This window comes from Ammodytes marinus (assembly GCF_949987685.1).
Source record: "Ammodytes marinus genome assembly, chromosome: 19".
In the NCBI taxonomy this organism is placed as follows: Eukaryota; Metazoa; Chordata; class Actinopteri; order Uranoscopiformes; family Ammodytidae; genus Ammodytes; species Ammodytes marinus.
In genome coordinates, this window is record NC_137223.1 from 1,729,563 (window position 1) to 1,743,502 (window position 13,940).

The following is a 13,940-nucleotide window of genomic DNA, read 5'->3' on the forward strand; positions in this document are numbered from 1 at the left end:
TCTGCTGGTTTTAATAGCACCACCACCTTGGTGGTGGGCCAGCTGTCCTGATTGGCCAACAGGGAAATGTTTGTATTGACTCCCATCACATGTGTATTTGAACCACTTGGTTGTAATGGATGACAGGATCTAGCTGACGTAACAAACACCAACACCACTGACAATGTGGAAAAAGGGGAAAACTTTATGATCAACATGAGTAAAATTCACAATTTTGCTTTCACAATGTCAGATTTTCACACTTGCACACAATGAAACATACATTAAATGAATGCTTCGTATCCAGCATTCAACAAACGAACATTTTTCTTGCATACATAAGACTGCCATAAAAAAACTAAATCCCCCCCAAATTTCCATAAACAATCTTTTTGCATAAAAACCTGAGTGCCCTCTATCTTTGGTCAGTACCATGAAGAGTAGGAAGTGCCTACAGTTCAGTACAGCTCTTGATCAAAGGAGTGTATGCAGTCTCTAGGGATGGGGCGTGTTTGTTTACATCGTTTCTTGCTCTTCATTTTCGTGCAATCTCTTTGCGCAACTCTGTCAAGTAGAAGTGATCCTTCCCGTGAGCCACCTCCATTATGGTCAGTGCCTGTGAACACAGAAACAAATACCATTTTACGTGTCACGGAATTCTATTGTGCCAATGGTTCAATACCTTCTCACCAGATCTGTCTGACTGAGTATAAATGCTAAATGGACTCCACTTATATAGCGCTTTACCTGGTTTTTCACAGACCCAAATAGCTTTACATTGTTTTGTACACATTCACCTAATCACACACTCATACCGATAGCAGCAGCTACCACGCAGGGTGCTAGCTAACTATCGGGAGCAATTTAGGGTTCAGTGTCTTGCCCAGGGACACTTAGACATGTGGCGGGGAGATGGGGGATCGGACCACCGACCCTGTACTCCAGTGGACGACCAACCTACCCACCTCGCCACAGCCTCCCAGAGTATAGAAAAAATGTTGAGTCCAACTTTGGTTACATTTATTATCGTTAGCAATGACTTCATGAGACAGTTTCATGTTTAGATTTGAGATTTTATGAAGTTCAAGTTTTTGATTGGCTGTTTGAACAACATATGATATTTGATAAGTAAGCTGCTATTGTTAAATACATTTCAGCATGGGTTTTTGTTAAAAAAACATCTGTATACTTGTGTTAGTGAGGTATCAAAACAGTCTTGGTATTGGTAATATCATATCAAAATGTCAAATCAAAAATCCCAGTCCTATGTTAAAGCTCAGCAGGTTATGTTACCTTCTTTAGAGCGCTGACTCCCGCTGAGTACTTCTCCATCGCCATGTACAGTCTGCCCAGTTTCAGGTGCATGGAGGACACGTTCAAAGAGTAGGGTGGATACAGCTTGCTGAATTGGGAAGAGATTAGAGGCACTTATTACACTTAAAAAAAGTGTCAATTGTTACTTTTGAGACATGAATACATGGAAAATGAAGGTAACATATTGCACTGCCATTTCTAAAACCCTTTATTCTTTGTGTACTGTTACCTTAAATGATAAGAAAACCACAAGGTGATAAACAAACCCTTTGTTATTTTTTTAAATTATTAATACCTTTTACTTCAGTATAAAATGACTGAACCAGTGGTTTATTATTTAAGTTCTCGCCAAGGACGTAGCATTTAATGGGCAGAGTATCCCTTACTTTTACTTTCCAGGATAGGTCACACTCCAAAAAACAATGGAACATACAATTCCCATGAATCAACAGGCGGCTGTTGTGGTCACAGCAAAGATAGACTTTTCAGAAAATTACCCATTTTAGAAACTTGTGAGAACAATACAAGTACACGAAAAGTCTACCTCTGTGAACTGCTCCAATCTGTAACGTCCAAACAGCATTTTTTAGAAAGTGTGTATAGTAGACAGATGTGTGTGTTTGACATGCACCTGTAATGTTTGAGGATGTCCTCGCCGTATCGGATGGCTCCGTTTATATCCTGCATGTAGAGACACACCCCCATGGCCTGGTACATCATGTGGAGCATGTAGATATTGGAGTCGTCAAACACAGCTCCCATCTTCTCAATGCTCTGTTCACACATCTCCAGCAGCTCACTAGGGGGTGCCAAAGAGTCAAGGCAGCATCAACACAGGCAGAGGTCGGACTGAAACTTCAAAGGGCTTCTCATCAAATACACTACAGTATAATCAGAGGTTATTTAGAGTCTGGGAAGCTACTTTGATTTGAGAATAATTCCTGCGATGAGTAACATGTTGCATAACCAATCGCAATTTTTGACAACAATTAATGAGAAGATCTCCACTAATCACCAATATCATTTTGCAAACGGATTTCCCAAATCAGTCAATTACAGCAGTGTAAAGTCAAGGGAGCTTGCATGCCTCATAGGGAAGTTTAACAAACACCAAGACGGCTGTGCAGATTTTTTTTCTACTTGAGATTTCCAGCAGGTGTTCTTGATAAATCATTGAAATACAAGAGAAAGAGTTATTCAGTGGCATTAGAAGGATATTCTTTGAGTGCTTGAGGATGCGGAACTCTCTGACGGTGTTTCTGGCGTAGCGCATCATGTTGCTGATGACCTCTGGCTCGATGGGGTCGCCCTTCTTACGTACTTTCAGCTTGACGTTGTCCTGGACGGTGCAGAGAGGACACAAAGCAGGATGGTATACCAACTGAAGTAGAGCATCTCAGTTTTACATGTGAACAGCAATGGCCGATGCATGACAGGGTTTCTTTGTAGGGGGCCGACAAGTCTTATGCCACTCAGGGCTTCTTAAACTTAAAAAAAAGTGGTAGGATGGCCTAGAGGAAAAGGTGGCCGACTGGTAACCATGAGGTCGCTGGTTCGATCCCCGGCACTGGACAGGAGGGTGTTATTAAAAACTGGCTGCTATTACATCTACGGTGCCCACCATCTCTACCATTGTGTCCTTGTGCAAGGCACTTAACCCCATAATTGCTCCAGGGGCGCTGTACTATGGCCGACCCCGCGCTCTGACCCCCTTCGAAGTGCGGTAACTTGAGAGGGGATATGCGAAGAACGAATTTCGATGTGCCTTGTTTAAATTGACAAATAAAGAAACTTAAACTCAAACCTACACTTATGGTGTCTCACCTTGGACCTGCTTTTACATTCCTGGCACTGGCAGGTGAAGTAGTAGCACTCTCTGAGCCTGTAGTTGCGGTCGTCTGTCGGATAGAGGAGATCTATGTAGCTGATGAGCACCTGGAGAAATGAACACACAGAAGATGAGAAAACTAAATAATGACATATGTGACATTTTTTGCAGGTTGGTTACAATACATTGCCAGTCTGAAAAATCAAGACAACTCAAGCATGACTCCCTCCTTCAAACAAACACACACACACACACACACACACACACACACACACACACACACACACACACACACACACACACACACACACACACACACACACACACACACACACACACACACACACACACACACACACACACACACACACACACACACACACACACACACACAGCTGTCCCCTTTACTCACTTCTTCTTTAGGCTTCATGTTCTTAACGGCCCGAACCTCAGCCGTCGTCCCGTTGTACGTGACAATAACGTTTGGGAGACAGCTGTGGTTGATCAGGGCCACACTGTAGAGAGAGACATACAGAGAGACAGAGAGAGAGAGACAGACAGAGAGACAGAGAGAGAGAGACATACAGAGAGACAGAGAGAGAGAGAGACATACAGAGAGACAGAGAGGGAGAAAGACAGATCAAAATGAAAATCCTACTCTCGCATTTTCTTACAGCAGATGAAGTAGTAGCTGTGAGAAAAGTGCCAACTCATTGTTACTAATAGCAATAACATAACAGAAACATAACCCCATTCATTTCAGTGGTAAAAGCAGCACTATGCTACAACTACACTCGAGTGTCCCTGAAATATGTTTGTGACATTGCTATAAGCTCGGTGGCTGCAGCAGGCTTGACATAGCTTAACAGAAGCAGCTGAGAGGGCAATCTTACCTCCACACAGCCAATACAAGTCAACAGCCTGGGCCACAGCAGGGAGGGGATGTTATTACCAGATGAGTGACCAACTGGAGAGGAAAAGTTGTCTTGCTGGGAACTGACAATCTCTTGCTCTAGATGCTTGCTGACCTTTAAATAATTTAAGAGAAATACTGCTAACTTTAGCATTGAGCAATCATGGAGTAATATGGCTTGTCTGTGCAGTTAGCCTTGACCGTTGGTTGTTTCATCATAAGGTATTCTTCCGTTATTCTTTCCCAGTTCTACAGCATAGGGTGCTAACAACAGCAAATTTCCCAGAATAAAATTGAACAGACACTCCCAGCTGTTACGTTGACAGTGACACGTTGCATGAAACTGGGCAGGGTGGGGAGAATGTACTGTGTAATATACATTCATTTTACATGTGAAAAATGAGCCTGTGTGAATGAATTTGAGTGTTTCCTTCTTACTCTGGGTAAACTGCAGTACCCATATGGGACAGCTCATCATCCTCTATGGTGAAACCATTACAGGCAATCTGTTGATTAAAGGACACATCGTTGGGACAGAAAAAAAACAATTATACATAAATGAGTTCTTTTCTCTTAAAGGTGCTACGAGGAACTTTTAAATATTTCTGAAACAGTCCCATTTTTCCTCTGATGGCCATAAATTAAATTACGAGACCATCAGTGCAAAAAATGCTCTTTTTATATAGTTCTTAATGCCTTTGTCATGGGTACGCTCACCCAGGAACTACAGCTGGCGTAGTAAAAACACTACCGCTTTTGTCCAAAGGGGGTGCAAGAATGAACACAAACTGAAAGTTCCTCGGAGCACCTTTAACTAGCAGTGATTGATCAAGGACAAGCTAATTGTACTGTATTAATACTGTACATGATAAGGAAAGTGAACAAATAATGCAAATAATGTATAGACATTGTGTTTTAAACGTGTGTGTGTGTATGTGTGTGTGTGTGTGTGTGTGTGTGTGTGTGTGTGTGTGTGTGTGTGTGTGTGTGTGTGTGTGTGTGTGTGTGTGTGTGTGTGTGTGTGTGTGTGTGTGTGTGTGTGTGATACCTGTGAGAAGAGAGAGAGCAGGTCTTTATGGTCAGGCAATTCCAAATGTTTGGAGTAAAAACGATGGAGTCCGGCAATGTCTGCCTCGGTCGCCTCCCTTCTCTCATTATCTACGTCTTCCGCGTCTGTTACAGGGAGAAGGTGCAAAGGGTATTTTGAATGGATGGGTTGATCAAATGATTGTAATACTTGTATTGATGCACGGCAGCATGCATATTCTCTGCAATGTTCATTTTTGATTTCCTTTAATACAGAACTGATGAACACAGTTAGTGCCAGGCTAAAACAATACGTGGGACAGTGACAGAGTAGAACATACCATCCTAATTTTGGACAAATTAAACTCTGGTATGTGCACAGTCATTTTTAGTGTAATCCAACAAGCAGACACACAGACAGCTTGATCAAGTTCAGTTTCTCTGATGTTCTTTGATGGTTTTGGAGAAGTTTTTTTTCTTTTCATTAGGACTGGTCTCTAATGACTTGTCAATAGACGTGGATAAACAGCTTTCCTTTATTGGTCACTGTCACTATGCCAGGGAAGGACCACACTGTCACCACGTCATCCATATAATCAACAACACTGTCACTCCCTCACCTGTAACACCAGAGTCTATTATTACTTGTATGTACTTTCACACTGTCCAAGCGTTACAAATAAAAACTGAACTTTTTCCTCAAGACACAGAGACACATGAGGTTAAAGTCACACCCAATCATGGGCACACTTTTCTTTAAAAAACAGCTCACATTGCCATGCTCATCAGTGTCAAGGTACCATATTTTAATAAGGTAATATTTGCAAAAAAAACTTTTAAAACTTCTTCTTGCAGACTTGGTTTTCACTTCATTAGAGTATTAAGACAAACATTTAAAAATATAATGCAGTGTTTTCTTCTAGAATGTCAAGCTCACAATGCAGGGTTCAAAATAAAAGATCAAAACAGATGCACAGTAACATGTTCTTTTTTTCTTCAAACCTGGCCCCTACTTTACCCACAATCCCACAGTTGGATCAGCGATATGGATGTTTAATGCTAGTAGCTGCTAATGTAGCCTCGAGACACTAGCCTCATGCAGAAATGAGGTGTGGGCTGCAGAGATCTGTCAATTCTATCTAATTTCATACCTCTATGATTCTTCTTATATGTTGTCCAGCCTTAAGCTCTGACCAACGCTGGCTTTAGTGACATCACTTGAGGGTTTTTATCAGACTTTCCTCTGTTATAGACGAGAACGACATACTGTATACATGTTACATTTAATAACTTATGGAGATATAAGCTAAAATATTATTATTTTTTCACTACCATGAAATGAATTATCTTATTACAATTAACGTGTGTGTGTGTGTGTGTGTGTGTGTGTGTGTGTGTGTGTGTGTGTGTGTGTGTCCAAAATGCTCCTGCTTCCCATATGTTGTCTAATGGCCATTCAACACACATCTATAGGATATATTTAGATGTGGTCATGGGTTTTTTCTCTCAGTCTAATCTCAATGGGTTGTGCTTTTTTAAGAGGTTATATCTCTGAACACTTTACATTGTATTGGCACAGTCTCCTTCCGGGTGACTTTATAGAAGTTTTCCCCATGGAGCAATCAATATCAAATCACACACAAAAACAATGTGTCCATTAATTCCGCTTTCTTAAAGGTGCAATTACTCACGTGACTCCATCTCTCCTATGAGCAAAATCTTCTCCGAAACACATCTTTCTTTTTGCGTTTTCTGTGGAAAACAGATTCTGTAGTTAACAGAAATGACCTCAATGGACTAAAGTATGTACCAGATAACAATGCAAAAGGACACTGTGTCTATTATTAACTATCCAAACCTTCTTGCCGAGGACCCGGGCCACCATGCGGGATATTTCAGATGGGCACCATTTCTCTCCAAATGCATTTATTGCAGAGCACTCCAGCTTGTGCATGGCCCAGTCCGCTCTCTACACACAAGCACATGGAAATATTATTATGGCAGGCAAAACTTCAACACTGTAGTCTAGAGCCCATTTCACTGTGGGCATCTAAAGTAGAGCCAACTAGTTAGGGTTTAGGTCACACCAGAAAAAAAGGCCTTAAAGTTGTCATATAAAGCGCCTGAGCTACACTGCCGGCAGAAGCATTAAAGCAGCATGGTGTGATGTGACTCCACACTGTGTTAATGTGTCGTTGCCTTCACCCGTTTACCCCTCCATTTGTTGACTGCTCAGGTTCAGCTCATCATAATGAGGTTTATCACTTAGCTTAGACATGGATGAAACTACAACCAGTATGTTCCTGCTGTAACGCAAGAAATAGTACCAATGTACCATGTACTATGCTGCCAAAAAACAACACCTATTTAAAGAAAAACTATGGAATCAAACCATATCGGAAAAAAGATTCAAAGTCTGTTGCAATACCCATGGTTGTGTTATGCTCTTAACACACCAGAATGCATCATTTTAGGATTCTCTCTTGAAGAAGGCGGCCACTGATTGGTTAATTTCCATTTTTTTTTTTGCATATGATGCAGTAGCTGGCAATAAAGACAAAAATATTTCACACTTTACTTGTCTGCCTCTAGAAACCTAGAAAATCGGGATTATTACCAAACCAAAGTGGAGGGTCTGGGGGACCCCCCGCAGAAAAACTTCTGATTCAAATCCATTGTTTCCCCGATTCTGTTGACTTTAAAATCAAATAAAAATAACCCTAAAATAGTAAGTTTGACACATCATGGTAAACTTTTAACTTGTTAGCGGTTTCAAACAAGGAAATGACGCGTTGCTGCCTTTTCATCTTCACCAACATTTAAGTAAAACATAGATTGGAGAATATTCCCTGTGCTTATACTCGGTCTCTGTCCGCTATGTGTGTTTTCTTTCATGTTACTCAGTGCATGAGTTGACATAGTGAATCAATCAAGCCACCCATATCATATGACAAAATAATATGTGACAGTTGTGTTTGTTTTTATCGTCTCTCTTCCATGAAATACACTTTAGGGACGATCAGATCTTGATGCGCTCACAAAAGTGAATATGAATTTCAAATGGATTATGCAAACAGAAAATATTCTCTGTTCCTCACTGGGAGAAACAAAGTCCCTGAGTGCCGCTCCGGAGTGCTCTGGTAGCACAGTGCGCTAAGGCATCCCCTTGATAGATTGTGTAGTCCACACAACCCAATCATTGGATGCCTTCCACGAACGGACAGAAAGTAGGGAGGTCCATGTCTTACTGGAGGCTAGACTGACAACTACGTGAACCAATCAGTGACTGCCATCTACTGACAGACTGAAAAGTAGTCAAAAAGTCCGACCATTTTTTGACCTGGCCCCTCCCCACAGAGATTGTAAATAAGAGTAGAAAATCCAGACCCATAGGCAGGAGATACATTAATGTGTAGCTAGTGAGATCAGGCTGGTGTCCCCATGCAACATATTGTCACCCTCAACCAAAGGGTTAACCCACTCTAAAGTAACTATTTTGGGTCATTTCAGACTCAGCCTGGATGGCTCAATGCAACATAAGTAAACTTAACTCAGTACATGAAGGAATTCAGCCATTTTTTTTTAGACGTGAATGCCATGCACTGTTATGGACTTGTCACATATTACCGTTTCCTACCTGGCACTTCACATTGCAGTAGCAAGCTTTCTTGCACTTCCCACATCTTGCCAAGTTCTCTTTCCTAGAAATGAAAAAAAGAAAAGAGTCGTTTTAGTTTATGGAAGAGCATATGATACAATCCTTCGTGAATGAAACTCACATACTTGTATATTTTGTCAGACACACAAACAAACACTAGGTGGATTGTGGATTATCTAGTTTGTATGGTTGAGTATTTCCAGCTGTTCCATTACCCTGAGACAAGTAGTAGCAGTTGCTGGTGGTGGCCTGTTGTAACTGATAGCAATGAAGGGGAGTTGAAACATTCTGTAGTATTAATAGACCAGATCTGACCTTATTTCAGAGCAGCTGCCTCTACCAATGTGAAACAGTGAAGCGGTCCAAAAAGGATCCGACAAGCTGCTTAGTGGGGTGGTTGATATTTGGAGCACAATATTTTATGTAAAGTACAGGTGTAACCCCGAGTTTCACCATGATGACTTATTTACACAAGCATACAGTCTGCACTCTACTCTACACACGTTCACTCATAAAACATCTTTGGCCCTCAATAATAGAGCAATGTCTTGTCAAATGCAAAAGTCTGAGGACCACACAGAATCCAAATTATGCCCATTATTTTGACATCAGTTAAATGAAAAAATCATTTAACTAAAAGCCCTTCCACACACCGCTCATGTACTTTAGTATAATTCAAAAGGGAAAACTATGGTAACTGCATTGTAATTCATCCATAATGAACCTCACCAAATGTGGACAATAATTAATTCATCAATATCACAATGACACTGTAACACATCCAGGAGAGCAACATCGATCAAGAGCTGGATGACTGCCTGGATAGTGAAAATAAGTAAACCCGATTCATGATTGCACTACTGATGTTGCTGTCTGTAAATATCTCAGGAGGAGGACTTGTATTTATGATCCCTTTTGCTAAATGATCACTCCGTTAACTGATTTAGAACCAAAGTGATGGAATGTGTCTGCAGCAGAATGTCACCAGAGACATACTTCTCAATGTATAGCCCAGTGTTAATCACACCTAGGCTGTATCATATAATCACAAGGCCATTCATGTAACTAAACATTTTCCTCCAGTTCAGCCTTCTTATATAGGGAGGCCGGAGAGGTGTGGAACAAGATATAGGCTATAGGTCTACATACACAGCCATTAAAGGTGCTGTAAGCGGAATGGTTCTTTTAGCTAACTTCCTGTCAGTGACTGCAGTTAGCAGTCCCCTTGCTCGTCCCTATGTCACCACATTAATGCACTGCGGTCTTCAAGCAGCGAGTTATCTAGCATCATCTCAAATCCATAAGTGTGATAAAACATGATAGAAACCATCAAAACAGACATTGGGAAGGATTTTTACCTGCTCCGCCATTGTGGGTGCATAAACATTCACCCATGTGTCGCTCTGGCGTGCACCGGCAGTGAGACCATGAGTGAGACGGGTTTCGGTTTGTAGCGTTCTCTCTTGTGATTGGTTATTAATTTCGGGATCCCCGAAAAGTAGATTTGCCGATTACATGCAGAGCAGCTGACTGAGAGACCGGCTTTATGAAACACGCACATCATGTAGGCCATCACTGTATGAATAAAGAGCGATTTAACACTTAGGCCTATATTAACATAAATAAACCGCTTACTTCACCTTTAAGAAAGATGAGCTATGTAACCAAAATGGATTTCCTGAAGTTACATATGTGTTTAAGAAAATGTGAAGTGCACACCACAGATAAATAATACAATATAAGAAATGAATCTTAGCCTTTGGCCTATAGGTCTAACAATGTGTTGCATGATATGCAGCCATATCATGATGATGTCAAGTAGCCTAGGCCTATCTGATAATAGCAAAAGTGATCAGATGAGATTTTGTATGACGGTATCACGTGACTAAAAAGAAAAAATGAAACAGAGCATGCAGGGCTAAAAATAGCCTGTCACCTACCTGGTGAAGCAGCACTCACAGTAGCAACCTCTCTCCTTCACTGACAGCACGGCGGCGTACGGCTGGCTGGAGAATAGCAGCTCTCCAACTTTAAAGGCTTTGGTAACGCGGAGACCTCGCCCTTTCCCCGGACTGTCAAACCTCTCGACTCCCGCAATGCCGCCCGTCATTTTCTCCGCTTCGGGTTGTCTGCCTCCGAAGTGAAACTTTACTCACAGGGACCCGGGAGAGAAGTGGGATGTGGCACCCCCCAGCCCTATGTGTTGGGGCGTGACCCTCCCCGATAATAGCCTAGTTCAGTGGCAACTGGCAAAGTGCGAGTCCAGCTAATTTTATACAAACAAAACATTATGGGCTACAATTATTTCTTGTGTGACATTAAAAACACAAGTTTTGTTCAAACAATCAATAATTGATTTAGGGAATCTTGTAGATTGATTACACAGCTGGGTTGTCAGTGCTTCTATGGCAACACGACCCCCATGTGCTCCCTCCCCCCCACAAAAAAAGCAAGCAGTGGCGCTTTCTCTGAGGACTCCCTCTCTGTCGAAAAATATAATAGAATTAACGAATAGTTATATTTTTCGGTTGACCTTGGTAGGTCTAAATTTTGGCATAACTTTTTTAAAGTTATCCTAAATGTCGTTGCTTTAAAAATTATATTTATATAGTTTTTTTCAGTCTTTAAAAAGGTTTAAAAAATAAGTGATTTCAAACTTGTTGATTTATGCAAATGTATTAGCCTATACCTACTGAGCCATCCAGCATAACAAGATCATTTGTTTTATTTTATTGAGATTTATTTTAGCCTATAATTTTATTCGTTAAGTTAGCCTTAGGCCCAGGCCTGCTTCATTTTATTTCTCAAATTAGCTGCTTAGAATATTTTACAAGTGTCTGTATCTAGTGATACAACAACTTCTGTTTCGTACTTGAAAAAGTTGAATGAACCAAAAAAGTTGGCTAGGCCTACTTAAAGAAAAAATAAGTTTCCTTATATGGGTGAAGCAGCGCCCGGTAACGGCTGGTTAACAACGGCTAGTCGGTGTGGCGAGAACAAATAGGTAAGGCAAACCATGTATTCAGGCTTAGGGATTGGCTAATCAATCAGAATATCTGAAAACAAACAAACACATATTTGAAAACACCTGTGTGGGTTTCCACAACCTTGACATGACTTTAGCCCCTTTATCAACAAAAGTCCCAGGATTTTAGTTCCAGGAACTCCTCTTCATCAAAGGAACTTAAAGGTTCCTGTGGCCTCAATTTTTGCAGCAGTGTTCCTTAAATGGTCTGTTAGTACAGTTAATCCCACGGCAAGCCATAATGTCTCGTATTCAGGACCTTGGACAGAGGTTGCTTACATCACTAGTTTAATTCTGCTGATAATGCCAAGAAGTCATTCCTAAAACTCAATTTTATGTTGTCTTTATACAGATTTATTACAGTGACAGTTATCAATTTTTTTATTCATAACAAGTCATTATCGTGATCCATGTTATAAAGAAGTTATATTTTAACCAGCAGAACATAAGTCTGAGATGCTGCAGCGGGTGATACGCTCGGCGGAGAAGGTGATTGGCTGCCCCTTGCCCCCCCTTGGGGCCCTGTTTAACAGCAGGGCTCTGGGGAGGGCCAGAAAGATCATGGCTGACCCCGCACACCCAGGCCACGGTCTCTTCGCCCCGCTCCCTTCAGGCAGGAGGTTGCGGTCAATAAGGACTCTCAAAACCAGACATTTGCACAGGTTCTTCCCCACGGCCATCCGACTATTAAATGCACTGCCCTCCCCCCCACCCCCCTCAGTAACCTAATGGTCTGTTGTACATATACTTGATCTCTTGGCACTTTGGCACTTCTTATTGATTATATGATTATATAATTTATTATTTACTCATTTTTGCACTATATATGTTGGTTTGCACTGTCTTGTCCTGTCTTGCACTTGTCCTATTGTAAACTCCACTGTACCAAATCAAATTCCATACATGTTCACATGTCATGACAAATAAAGTCTTCTGAATCTGAATCTGAATCTGAATCAGATACACATTTATCAATATGCAGTTTTGAGACAAAAAAAAAATGTTTTTATACAGAAATGGTGATGTTAAATTTTTTTATTTGATTTTTTTGTTGTTCTGATGCTTTTTATTTCTGATGTTTAGACATTTGAATATAATGATTTTTTAATTTTAATGTGGGAGGAAACCGAAGATCTCGGAGAAAACCCACGCCAACACAGTGAGCAGGTGTACACTCCTCTAAGCAAGGGGGTTAAGGCCCAGATTTGAACCCTCACCCTGTTGCTGTGAGGCCACAGCGCTGAACACTGAGGCACCTGTGTGGCCCTTTAAGAGACCTGGAGTCCTGTGTCATATCCAGGTTGAACTTTGTGTACAACCCAAATCTGAGGCTGTTAGCACATAGAATAAGCTGGACATGATTTGGGACTTCAGACCCCTAAAAACCTTTTTCCCAGCGTAGATTTGGACAGCTGTGAAAAAGGTCTGTCCCACCCACCCCACCCTGGCCACTGATGATTCAAATTTGCGGCAAAATCTTAAGCAGTCAGAAAATCTTTCATGTTGTTGTTCTGTTTTTTTTTTCATTTGATTTGATGTTATCTATATTTTTTGGCATTCCTTTTTTTTTTTTATGTGGGAGGAAACCGAAGACCTCGGAGAAAACCCACGCCAATACAATGAGCAGCTGTATACTCCTCACAGCAAGGAGGTTAAGACCCAGATTTGAACCCTCACCTTATTGCTTTAAGGCCACAGCGTTGAACACTGAGGCACCTGTGTGGCCCTGTAAGAAACCTAGAGTCCTGTTTTTATATCCAGATTAAACTCTTAGCCAAGTGCCAAGAATTAGGCTGTTAGCATAGAGAATACACTGGACATGATTGTGGACTTCAGGACCCAAAAAACCTTTTTGCAAGTGGAGATTTAGACTGATGTGGAACATTCTGCCCACCTACCCACCCTGACTGCTGATGCTTACAAATTGCGGCAACTTCTGAAGCAGGCCGACAATGGTTTGGCCATGGTGTTAAAAACACATTTTAAGAACCTGTTAATGGCGCTCGTCTTCTTAGGTGTCACCATGTGCTGTTTTAGGGTCTCAATGATGTATTGATAGACCAAGGGATTCTGTGACAGGAGATTCATCCTCAGCACCCCTGCACTGCCCATCTTCTTGCACAGGTCCTTGTGCACCGCCCTGATTGTCCTTTTCACATGGTGTCCAGTTGGCTTGACAGCAATGTCACAGCCCGTG

The 13,940-nt window shown here is 41.4% G+C and overlaps 1 protein-coding gene across 1 annotated transcript; it reads right to left on the reverse strand.

Moving 5' to 3' along the window:
• Window positions 1-368: 368 nt before the first annotated feature.
• On the reverse strand, window positions 369-10,828 carry smyd2b (SET and MYND domain containing 2b; the record flags this gene model as incomplete). Its single annotated transcript, XM_080047855.1, has 12 exons — window positions 369-595; window positions 1,273-1,381; window positions 1,925-2,099; window positions 2,512-2,632; window positions 3,118-3,228; window positions 3,534-3,636; window positions 4,473-4,540; window positions 5,083-5,207; window positions 6,752-6,812; window positions 6,919-7,029; window positions 8,698-8,761; window positions 10,659-10,828. The coding sequence occupies 12 exons, from the start codon at window positions 10,826-10,828 to the stop codon at window positions 515-517; spliced, it is 1,299 nt and encodes a 432-aa protein (XP_079903981.1). The 3' UTR covers window positions 369-514.
• Between the last annotated feature and the right edge of the window lie 3,112 nt (window positions 10,829-13,940).